The following is a 12,587-nucleotide window of genomic DNA, read 5'->3' as shown; positions in this document are numbered from 1 at the left end:
TGTGTTTGTTGACCTGATATTTTTGCCCTACTTCAGGGGCTTCGTAACACCTCCCTGAAATGACTGTTTCTATGAGGATAGTGAAGATTGATTAATTTCTAATAATTATTATATAATAAATACTTAATTATTGTTCATATCTTACCCACTCTACCAAACGTCGGGTTGGCCATAATCCCTTCCTTACTATAAAATGTACAGGACATAATCCGTCCTTACTACAAAATATACATTGTGTTATCCAGATGCCAGTATTCATGGATGAGGCTTGCTAATATTATATATACAAAAGCATAATTAAATTAGAATAATTAATAGTTTTAAAATAAAGGAAACTTTTGTGCAAAGCCAAATATGCTAGTCATGTCACCTAGACAAAATATGATCATAGACTAGGAATTTTAAGGGGTATGTTTTACCTTTCATTCTTCTCAACAACTTATTTTTAACTTAATGTAAATAAAAGTTTATATTTTGGTTTATTGTTTTGAAGAAGGAACATCCCAAAATCAGATGAAAAATGGAGTGTGTAATGCTTGATAGTCACCACCAGCCAGTCATGAGGGTCCATAAAATAGAGATCTCAGGGAACATCTGTGTTCCAGAAACCACCTCTGGTGCCTCTGAGGGTTAGATTAGTGGAGGTCGTGATCGCTGTTGGAAAATTATGTAATTTAAATTTTATTACTTAAAACTATCTTGTTATCAACAGAGCTCAACTTTTGTAGTAAGCAGACTAGCCTCTTTGTTTTTTTTTTCCCCCCCAGAGATGGCGGTTTTAGTATGTTGCTCAGGCTGGAGTACAGTGGCTATTCACAGGCACAACCATAGCTTACTACAGCCTTGACCTCCTGGGCTCAAGCGATCCTCCCACCTCAGCCTCCCTAGTAGCTGGGATTACAGGCATGTGCCACCATGCCTGACTCACAAGTAGCTCTTAAAAATTATAAATTAGGTCTGTATCAAATGGGACGTATACTGTATTGTGACAAATAATACAGTTTTTTAGAATATTTTCATAGCCTTTTTTGTTTAAAGTTAGGCTATTGAGAAAAAATACTTTCTAGTGAGTGTCTTTCTTTGCCAATGTTTTTAAAGAATAAGCAATGAATAAATAATAGTATACCATATATTGCTTATATTTTGCTCTAATAATTTTTTATTAAAAAACTCTCAAAATTTAACTACAGTTAACAGTTGTTGAATGTTAAGCAGAAGACATACTGGATGATTGTACTATTTGATTTTTTCTGTATATTTGAAATTTTTGTTAATAAAAAGTTAAATATTTTAATTAAAAATGATAAAAAGCTTTAATTGCTTATCTTTACTATCAGTAGGCAATAGATATCTGAGTATCTTCTAGGCATAACTGCTGGGTTCTGTGGTAGATACGGAGACACATAAGACATTGTTTCTTTCTTCAAGAAGATTGTAATATATATAAGGTGATTGAACTTTTGCATAAGTGATATGTGTTAGCCGAGTGGGTAGTATAGAAAAGTAGTAAAAGAAAAATGTAAGTTAGAAATTAGATTATGGTATATTCTGATGAGAGGCTTTGTACAGTGTAATAGTATTCTTTTAGGAAGTCAGTATGAGGCCTGAGGATTAACAACACAACCTTGTTAACATTGGGTAATTTTAATCAACTGTTTGAAACAAAGAGAAAATATTTTTAAGATAGTTGATAACCTATTCTGACTTATTTAGGAATCTATCATCTTTGACCTAAAACAATGGACTGAGAGAATTTTGTGAGTTTTTTTTTCTTTTCTTTTTTTCTTTTAAGAGATGGGGCCTTACCGTGTTGCCCAGGTTGGTCTTGAGTCCCTGGCGTCAAACCATTCTCCTGCCTCATTTTCACAGTGTTAGGATTATAAGCATGAGCCACCATGCCCAGCCAGTGTTTTCTTTTTCTTCATGAACTATAGTGTTCCTCTTTAAATGTGGTGAAACTGCAAGAGCTATTTCATGTGGTCCTTTTTATGTATATATATTTAGAACATCTTGAGCTGAGCATGGTGGCTTATGCCTGTAACCTCAATACTTTGGGAGGTTGAGGTGGGAGGATTGCTTGAGTTCAGGAGTTTGAGACCAGCCTGGGCAGCATGGTGAGACCTTGTCTCTACAAAAAAATTTAAAAATTTGTCGGGCATAGTGGCACACAGCTGTGGTCCCAGCTACTTGGGAGACTGAGGTGAGAGGATCACTTGAGACCGGGAGGTGGGAGGCTACAGTGAGCCATGATTGTGCCACTGCACTCCAGCCTGGGTGATAGAGTGAGATCCTGTCTCAAAAAAAAGAAGAAAAAAAAACTTGAAAAATAAAACATTTATTTATTTTTATTTATTTATTTTTTTGAGAAAGAAACTTGCTCTGCTGCCCAGGCTCCAAAGTGCTGGGATTACAGGCGTGAGCTACCGCACCAGCCACAAAACATTTAAATTGGATGTATTTATAAAATGTGTTATAGCAGAAGACTTACTAAAATAAGATTGTGCATATGAATGACAAGATGGGAACTTGAAGTTTTAGGTCATTTGTTTTTAGTTCAAATTAGTATTATGTAAAACTCTTACCTCCTGGTTGTCCTGTGCCTCATAATGATCAGGAGTTAAGATGAGGTGTTTATATGAGTGCTATTTAAAGCTGTTACTCAGCCTACATGACTGATTTCTTTCTTGAAGACATGCATCGTGTTTTACTTTGGTGTTCCGTATTTTCCCTGTGTTATTTCTGGGGCGACAGAATGATGTCTTGGCTAAAAATATAGTCCTGTGGACTAACTGTGTTTGAAACTTGACTTTTTTTATCTTAGAAAACGTTTATCTTCTCCACAACATCCTCATTTGTAAAGTTAATATATTTGTCTCATAGGGTTTCTGTGAGGAATAGAATAATTCCTGAAAAGTACTTAGCACAGTGCTTGGCACATATTTATATGAAAATGCTATCTATTGTTATTTCTATTATATAAATAGTTGACTTGGGAACCTCTATTTGTAAGATTTTCTAGTAGACTAATGCCTGAAACTTTAGCTGTAGAGTGTATTATATTTTCATGTTTTACCTCATTCCTTTTTTGACTCTGGTCTGAAAATAACAATGACCAAGGTTTGACTTGGTCAGGGTCAGCATAATAAATGGCAGAAGTTAAATTCCATTTTAGGTTTGTATGACTCTGGAAACTGGGCTCTTGATCACTGTTATATTCTTAGATGCTGCAAGTTTATTTCTGGGTGACATGGGAATGGTATTGGATTTATATCACATCATTTTGTTTAGCTTAATATATTGATGTTCCTTATCAAGTTGACAGGATGTTGAATCTCTATCTTTCAAAGTTGATTCTTGACCATTGGTCTTGAATGTGTGTATCATTGATCATATATATGTGTCATTGATCAGATGGGTGTCAGCAGAAAACTCATCAGTAATAGAAAAGTAACAAAATACAGGTCTTGATGTTAGTGGTGTAACGACATTAGCTGACATGAATTGAATATGTCAAGTATTACAGTAAGTTCTTTTTATATTACTGTGTGACTTATTCTTCAGTGTTCCTTTGAGGTATTCCTACTATTCTTTATTCTTTTTTTTTTTCTGTTGACAAAACTTGCCCAAAGGCAGCTGGTCAGTTGAAGGGAAATTGACTCAAAGTCTCCTCTGATCTAATGCCAATGTCTGGAGGGCTGTATAAATACATTCTCTGTTGTTTTATTGTAGTAAATGCTGCCTTATTCACAAATGCTTGGGGGAATGTTGTCTTTTAATTGAGTTACAGTGCTAAATAATTCCTTTTCGTTGCCACTTTTCAGAGACTTACTCCTCTAATATCCTTAACTCATTTATATACATAAGGAACCCTCATTTTACAAGTTATATTTGGGAAATTTATTGTATTGAATTTTTTGCGGTGAATCTCTGTGAGATGATTGAGTTGCCAGGCTAACTTGTGTAAATAATAATGCTAATGTAGCAAAAATGCAGAACAGAAGAAAATAATTAGAAGAGAAAAAAATGAGAATAGAAAAATAATGTCTTGGATATTGATAGTTGAGTAGCAGTAGGTTTAATTTGAGGCTTTCAAAGACATAGACATTCTGAAAGAGTTTCTAAATCTTTCAAGGAATTTCGGAAGGCTAGCATTCTTTGCTAATTTTGCTTCCAGTTTATTTTGCATTATTACCGAGAACACATCACCTATCAGTAGAGTTTTTTTTTATTGATTTGTTAAGAGAGGTAACTAGATGAGAACTGTTTTTCCTTGGGTATCTGAGGGATAGTGAAAAGAAGAAGATGATAAGGAGGATATGTGCTTTTAATAGTATAAAATAAGCTGTGAATGATTTCAAAGAGAGGTGGTGGGAGAGCAAGTCCCTGTACTAGTAACCATTTACATTTACTGCCCCTAACAAGATGGGGGATAGGAAGGTATGAGATAGAATATAGAATATTCATATCTAAAAGATACTACAAATTTGTTTTTCTTACGAACAAGTGCTCCCTGACATACAACCTTTCTTTCAAAAAGCATTTCAAGATTTCGTAGTATACTTCAGGATTATCACTGTAAGTTACATTTTAAATGTTTAAACATTTTCTTTGAATTCTGCGTCCGTAAGAGTTTACTACACAGGAGACAACAGATTGTACACAGTTAATATGTACCTGTGATAGCAGAATTCAAAGGTAAGGTTTTTTCCTGTGTTCTTTAGATGAGGACTCTAGGTTTTACACCTTTTAAAATGTTTAGATTTACTATCATAAGGAAACCAACTCTTTGATATCAGAAAAGTATTACTATGATGCTAAAATTTTTATGGTGTAGTTATTTCTATTTGTAGATTGTGACATTCATATAATTTTATTACTTTTCTATATTTCTTGACTAAAATTACCCAATTCCTTTTATTTAGGAAGTGGCAGTTTTTGTCTTTGATAAAAAACTGATTGACAAGTATCAAAAATTTGAAAAGGATCAAATCATTGATTCTCTAAAACGAGGAGTCCAACAGTTAACTCGGCTTCGACACCCTCGACTTCTTACTGTCCAGCATCCTTTAGAGGAATCCAGGTAAATTTTTATAAAAACTTACGTAGTAGACTTCCTGAACAAATAGTTAAAAATAATTTTATATTTGAAATCTGTTCGTTTCAAGTATTGTCATTGAAAAATTCTTATACTGTCAGTGTTGAGGTCTTATGCATTAGTTTTCTCCCTAAAATTTATTTACACTGTCTATGTATATGTCTCTCTTTGAAATATTAATACTTTCTTTACTTTTGCTATGATTCTGTACTTCAGTGCCTACCCTGTGCTCATCACTACAATAGTCATAATAGAAGATGCAAGGGTATGGAATACAGTTCTTGCCTGAAAGTAGCTGTCCTTGCTAATTTGCTAGAATTTCTTGTCTCCTTTTCATTGATACAGTATTTGGAAGCCAATTTTGTGTGTGTGCCAACTACTGTTTCAGACATTTAACCTTCTACTATGTCCAGCATGTCAGTCCATAGCTCTCAGTTACTTTACCATCTGTTTTTCTCAAGGGTTAGCTTGGGAAGTGTTACTGAGAATGACAAGAAAATGAAATTTATGTAATCCTAACTGGACCCTCAAACTTGTGGCACTTTTAATACTCCTTTAGATAACCTTTTCGACATTACTTATAACCCCAAATTTATGCCTTTCTTCCTTCTTCCTCAGCAGACTGTATTCCCCTCTCTTAATTCAGAAAATCTTAATCAGATCGTTTGGTATGTGTGTCCTGTGGCCCTGTTGGCCCTTAAGATTTTAAAGGATAGGGGAAGAATGGGAAGGTGGAGGACACAGAGCTTATCCCACACATATCCTACACTTTCCTGACTCTGTATTTCTTGGTGCTATTTCCTCTGGAGTGTTTTCTATCAGTATCTCTAATGTCACCTATTAGAATCCTACCTATCCTTGTTATTTTATGTTGTATTTACATGTCTTATATCTCATAATTACATTTCAAGTGTCTTGAGGGGAGAAGGGCTATGAGTTATACTTTTCTGTGTCCCTGCAGCTTTTTGTATAGTGATTTAAATATTATAGAATTAGGAATTTATTGGCAATCATGAAGAGAGACAGTTCAAAGATTACTTTAAGATATCCTAATTGTTAGGTTGTAAACATTGTAGTAGCATTGATAGAAATAGGGACACTTTAGGGAAGAAAAAGAAAACTTCCAGTTTTTAATGAATTAATAATACTGAGATGACACTGGAATTACCCAAAGGAAATGCACTACAGAAAGAGTAATTCAGATGACAGTCCAGAGTTGGTGATGTATATGGGGATGAGTCACTTACAGGCAGTAATTAAAACCTAAAACAAAGTGAGTTTTTCAAGAGTATGAGTAAAAGGAGCAGAGTACTGAGGAAAGAACCTTGAAATGTAGGGAAAACGAGAGCCAAAGAAAAAATTAGGAGAAATATTGTCGTGTGGCTGGAGAATTGGCAGCATGTCATGGAAGCAAAAGGAAGGAAAAAAACCCACTAACACTGGGGAACACAGAATAAAAAAGAAAATAAGAACAGAGAAGAATTCGTTACATTTGACCAGTGAGAAGTTGTTAGTCACATTCAGTAATTTTAGTAGAATGACAGTTTGGAAGCTAAAAAAGTAGATTCAAAGGGACCTAGCAGAGAAGACACTATGTGAGTCTGTAAGACAGTTTTTTTTTTTTTTAAATCTTACAGTTCAGCAGAAGCATGCCTTATGGTCCATTGTGTTAATGAGCTAAGTGTTGGGAGTACAGAATAAGGCAGCTTCCTTGATGATGGCTGAGCAGGTAGCAGGACAATGTGACCCTTTCTGTCCTTCAACCTAAGCTCTGTTTTTGTTTCTTATATATTAAGCTTCTGCATATGCTCTCATTTGAGAAACAGATTTAAGGCAGAAGAAAAGTTATTCAGGTACCGGAACAGATGAGACATCTGTTAAAGGACATAACTGCCATTTAACAGTTACTACGCAGGCCCAGAAGCTTGTTATATAGCCACATTACTGAACTACTCTGTAGTTCTTCATTGCCAGAGCCTAAAGCCCAAGGCCTAAAATGTTAGGGCTTGAGTGGCAAATGCTTGGTAATTATAATACCTGTGGTAAGCTTATTGAGCTTACATGCTTTATGTATTTTACATGATTTTCTCATTTGATCTTTATATTAACCCTTTAAGGTGGGTCTATTATCACCATTTTACAAATGGGTGAAGTGAGGCTCAGAACAATAGTGTCCATTGTTACCAAGATAGCACATAAGGATGCTGGGACTTAAAGTCAGGTGTCTGTCCTCAAAGCCTGAGCTCTTGATCATTACTCTGTAAGGCCATTGAATGTTAATATCTAACATTTTCTGAGTTTATAAATATTCTTGTATGTGAAAGACTAGTCATTTAAAAAATGTAGTAACTGATACCTTTCAAAATGACATATAAAATAGATAAAAGCAAAACTGCTTTATGAAGTGGGAACTGGGCTGCTGGAGCTAGCTATGCCTTGTCTCTCTTCCTGACTACTCCTATTCCAGGGTCATCTGTGGGAAATCCGAAAGTTCCTTTGAGCGTATTCTGAAAATTAACAGCTTTATAAATAAGGATAATACCATAGGTATAATGTAACGGTATTTTGAATTAGTTTATTGGTTTTCTGTAAAGAATATCAATCATTTGAACAAGACGGTTGAAGTAGTGTTTTATTTTCTCACTTTTTAAGTTTTAAAAAATATCACAATTATCGCAACTCTTAGTTTAAAAGACCAAGTGATTTATCTAGTATAATTTGTATGCAGAGGCTCCTAACTTTGTTGGTTTAAGTGGATTATGTCTATGCTGAAATTACCAAATGTAAAATAGTCTACTTTCTTACTGATAGTTTAATAGAAGTACTAATATTTTATATATATTTGATTTTGATAATGTGTAACAATATGATAGTAAAAAACTTTTTCTTTTTTAAAACAGGGATTGCTTGGCATTTTGTACAGAACCAGTTTTTGCCAGTTTAGCCAATGTTCTTGGTAACTGGGAAAATCTACCTTCCCCTATATCTCCAGACATTAAGGATTATAAACTTTATGATGTAGAAACCAAATATGGTTTGCTTCAGGTATGTGTTTTTATTTAATATGTAAAAAAGAGTTGTTTCCTTTGCATTTCAAACTTATTAGCTATGTAAAACTACTTTATGTAAACTTTTGGTTCTTGTTAGTAATTTAATCATTATTCCTATGTTCTGGAAATTTTTTCTGCAGTTTGTTGTTAGGCTTAAATGATATTTTAAACATATCAAACTGATAACATTGGTAACCTTTGGGGGGGGTCACTTATTGGCTGGTGGATGGAGTCAGTTCCTTTTGATTCTTTCGAATTTTAAACTGAACAAATTTTATAAAGCATTCAATTGAAATAAAAAAGTCTTTGATAAAAATAAAAATTTTATCTTTAAGGAATTTACTTAGTAGATATCAAGAGGTATTGTTAGCCTTTTCTTTCTTTTTTTTTTGAGATGGAGTTTCATTCTTGGTGCCCAGGCTGGAGTGCAATGGTGCGATCTCAGCTCACTGCACCCTCCGCTTCCCAGGTTCAAGCGATTCTCCTGCCTCAGCCTCCTGAGTAGCTGGGATTACAGGCATGCACAACCACACGTGGCTAATTTTTTGTGTTATTAGTAGAGACGGGGTTTTACCATGTTGGCCAGGCTGGTCTCGAACTCTTGACCTCGTGATCCACCCACCTTGGCCTCCCAAAGAGCTGGGATTACAGGCATGAGCCTCCGCACCTGGCTAGCCTTTTCATATATGCTCATTTTTTCAGATTTTCCTTTCCCTGCTCACCAAAGTAATATCTTCAAAGCTGACTTTGGCAGCTTATGCCTGTAATCCCAGCACTCTGGGAAGCTGAGGAAGGAGGATCACTTGAGCTCAGGAGTTTGAGACAACACTGGGCAAGACAACATAGCAAGACCTTGTTTCTACAAAAAAATTTTTAAAAATTAGCTGGGCATGGTGGCGTGCACCTGTGGTCCCAGCTACTCAGGAGGCTGAGGCAAGAGGATCGCTTGAGCTTGGGAGGTTGAGGATGCAGTGAGCTATGATAGTGCTACTGCACTCCAGCCTGGGTGACAGAGTGAGAACCTGTCTTAAAAAAAAAATAATAAAATAATATCTTCAGCGCCATAGAATAAATTTATATAGTAGATTCTAAGTTTCTTTTGGGCAGACATTATTTTTATTACGTTTGAACAGCTTTATTAAGATATAATTGGCATACAGTAAACTACACATATTCAAAATACATGGTTTTATAAGTTCGACATATACTTACCTGTGAAACCATCACCACGATCAAGATACTGCATCTATTCATAACTCCCAAGAGCTTCCTCATACCCCTTGTAATCCCTCCTTCCTGTTCCTTGCAGTTTTTCTGTGCCTTATCTCAGAAAGTTACTGACCTGCTTTCTATCACTATGGATAGGTTTGCATTTTCTAGAATTTTATAAGTGGAATCATATGGTACCTGTTCTTTTTCGGTCTGGCTTCTTTTTTTGTTTCTTGAGATGGAGTCTCATTCTGTTGCCCAGGCTGGGGTGCAGTGGCGCAATCTTGGCTTACTGCAGCCTCCACCTCCCGGGTTCATGCCATTCTCTTGCCTCAGCCTCCTGAGTAGCTGGGACTGCAGGTGCCTGCCACCACGCCCGGCTAATTTTTTGTATTGTTGGTAGAGATGAGGTTTCACTGTGTTAACCAGGATGATCTCAGTCTCCTGATCTTGTGATCCACCCGCCTCGGCCTCCCAAAGTGCTGGGATTACAAGCATGAGCCACCGTGCCTGGGCTGGTCTGGCTTCTTTTAACCAGCATAATATTTGAGATTCACATGTTGTGTGTATCAATAGTTGACTTTTTTTTTTTTTTAATGCCGAGTTGTTAATTTTATGAATATACCACAGCTAGTCAATTTGCCTGTTAATAATATTTAGGTTGTTTCTAGTTTTTGACTACTGTGCATAAAGCTGCTATGAACATTCATGTACAAGTTTTTGTATGAACATACACATTCATTTCTCTTGATTAACCAAGTACTTGGGAGAGAAATGGCTAGATCGAATGGTATGTGTATGATTCACTTTTTAAGAAAATGATACTGTTTTCCATAGTGGTTGTGCCATTTTACATTTCTGTCAGCAGCATATAAGAATTCCATTTTTTTTCACATCTTTGCCAAAATCTGCTATTTGGTCTCTTTGGTATCAGCCATTCTAACAGGTGTGCAGTAGTATCTCATAGTGCTTTTAATATGTATTTCTCTGATCAATAATGATAGCGAGCATCTTTTCATATGCTTCTTTGCCATCTGAATGTCTCTTTTTAGGTGAAATACCTCTTCAGATATTTTGCCCATTTTTTTGAGTGGGTTGTTTTCTTATTATTGACTTATGTGTGGACACAGTACATAATTTACATAATTTACAAAGATTTTCTCCCAATCTGTGGCTTATCTTGTTATTCTCTTCACTGTATTTTTTAAATTGTGGCAAAATACCATCTTAATTGTTTTTTAAAATTATTTTTAATTTTTTTGGGTACATAGTAGGTATATATACTTATACATGAGATACTTTGATACAGGCATGCAATGTGTAATTGCATCATGGGAAATGGGCATCCATCTCCTCAAGCATTTATCCTTTGTATTGCAATCCATTATACTCTTTTAGCTATTTTTAAATGTACAATTAAATTATTATTGACTTTAGTCACCCTGTTGTGCTAGCAAATTCTAGGTCTTATTCATTTTTTCTAACTATTGTTTTTGTACCCATTAACCATCCTTACTTTCCCCCACCTCCTGCAACTGCCCTTCCTAGCCTCTAGTAACCGTCCTTCTACTCTCCATCTCCATGAGTTCAATTGTTTTGATTTTTAGCTCCCACAAATAAGGGAGAACATTGGAAGTTTGTCTTTTTGTTCCTGAGTTATTTTGCTTAACATAACGACCCCCGGTTCCGTCTATGTTTTGTTGCAAGTGAGAGGATCTCATCCTTTTTTATGACTGAATAGTACTCCATTGTGTATATGTACCATATTTTCTGTATCTGTTCATCTGTTGATGGACACTTAGTTTGCCTCTAAATCTTGGTTATTGTGAATAATGCTGCAACAAACATGGGAGTGCAGATATCTCTTTGCTATACTGATTTCCTGTACCTAGGAGTGGGATTGCTGGATTGTATGGTAGCTCAAATTTTGGTTTTTTGAGGAACCTCCAAATTGTTCTCCATAGTTCTTGTACTAATTTACATCCCCCCATAACAGTGTACGAGGGTTCTATTTTCTCCACATCCTCTCCAGCATTTGTTATTGCCTGTCTTTTGTATGAAGGCATTTTAACTAGAGTGAGATGATGTCTCATTGTAGTTTTCACTTTTGTTTCTCTGATCATTGATGTTGGGCGCCTTTTCTTATGCCTGTTTGCTATTTGTATGTCTTCTTTTGAGAAATGTCTATTCAAATCTTTTGTCCATTTTGATCAGATTATTAGTTTTTTTTTATTGAGTTTTTTGAGCTCCTTATATATTCTGGTTATTAATCCCTTGTCAGATGGGTAGTTTGCAGACATTTTCTCCCACTCTGTGGATTGTCTCTTCACTTTATTGTTTATTTCATTTGATGTACGCAACCTTTTTAACTTGATGTGATCCCATTTGTCCGTTTTTACTTCGGTTACCTGTATTCGTAGGGCATTACTCAAGAGTTCTTTGAGAACAATGTGTATTCTGTAGCCATTGGTTGAAATGTTCTGTAACTATCTATTAGGTCCATTTAGTCTATGGTACAGACTAAGTCTGATGTTTCTTTTCTTTTTTTTCTTGAGACAGAGTCTTGCTCTGTTGCCCAAACTGGAGTGCAGTGGCCGGATCTCAGCTTACTGCAAGCTCCGCCTTTCGGGTTCATGCCATTCTCCTGCCTCAGCCTCCCGAGTAGCTGGGACTACAGGCGCCCGCCACCTCGCCCGGCTAGGTTTTTTTTTGTATTTTTTAGTAGAGATGGGGTTTCACCAGGTTAGCCAGGATGGTCTCGATCTCCTGACCTTGTGATCCGCCCGTCTTGGCCTCCCAAAGTGCTGGGATTACAGGCTTGAGCCACTGCGCCCGGCCAAGTCTGATGTTTCTTTGTTGATTTTCTGTCTGGAAGATTTGTCCAAAATTGCCATCAAGAGCGTAGACCTGGATTTGGGCACCTCAAGAACCCACTTGGTGCTCTTCCCTGCTGTGGCCAAGCTGGTACCTAAGGTGCAAGACAAAGTTCCCTTTGCCTTTCCTCTGGTTTCTCAAATAAAAGGAGTCTTTCACCATAGCCACCACAGCTGGGAATGTGCTGGGTCACTGCCCTGAAACCAGCACAGCCCAAGACCCATGGCGTACTACGTGGGTATCAGTATTGGTTATTTAGGGCCCAATGGCTCTTTAGTTAGCAGATGATGAATCCCGCCAGGACCGGGTCCTTCCCTTCAAGGCAGTGGGTCCCCTTTAGCCTAGGTGTGTCTAGAAAT

General features: G+C 36.3%; 1 protein-coding gene across 4 annotated transcripts in view; it reads left to right on the top strand.

Moving 5' to 3' along the window:
• Positions 1–12,587, top strand: part of SCYL2 (SCY1 like pseudokinase 2) — a 72,959-nt gene that overhangs the window by 21,082 nt on the left and 39,290 nt on the right. For all 4 annotated transcript variants that reach the window (XM_033220921.1, XM_033220923.1, XM_033220924.1 and 1 more), the window contains exons 3-4: positions 4,923–5,080; positions 7,996–8,140. In XM_033220921.1, coding sequence (XP_033076812.1) covers positions 4,923–5,080; positions 7,996–8,140 — 303 coding nt within the window. The remainder of the gene's footprint in view (positions 1–4,922; positions 5,081–7,995; positions 8,141–12,587) is intronic.

The sequence above is a fragment of the Trachypithecus francoisi genome, unplaced genomic scaffold, assembly GCF_009764315.1.
Source record: "Trachypithecus francoisi isolate TF-2019V2 unplaced genomic scaffold, Tfra_2.0 Lachesis_group11, whole genome shotgun sequence".
NCBI lineage: Eukaryota > Metazoa > Chordata > Mammalia > Primates > Cercopithecidae > Trachypithecus > Trachypithecus francoisi.
Note: the sequence above shows the minus strand (reverse complement) of the source record. Positions and strands in the feature narration are given on the sequence as shown.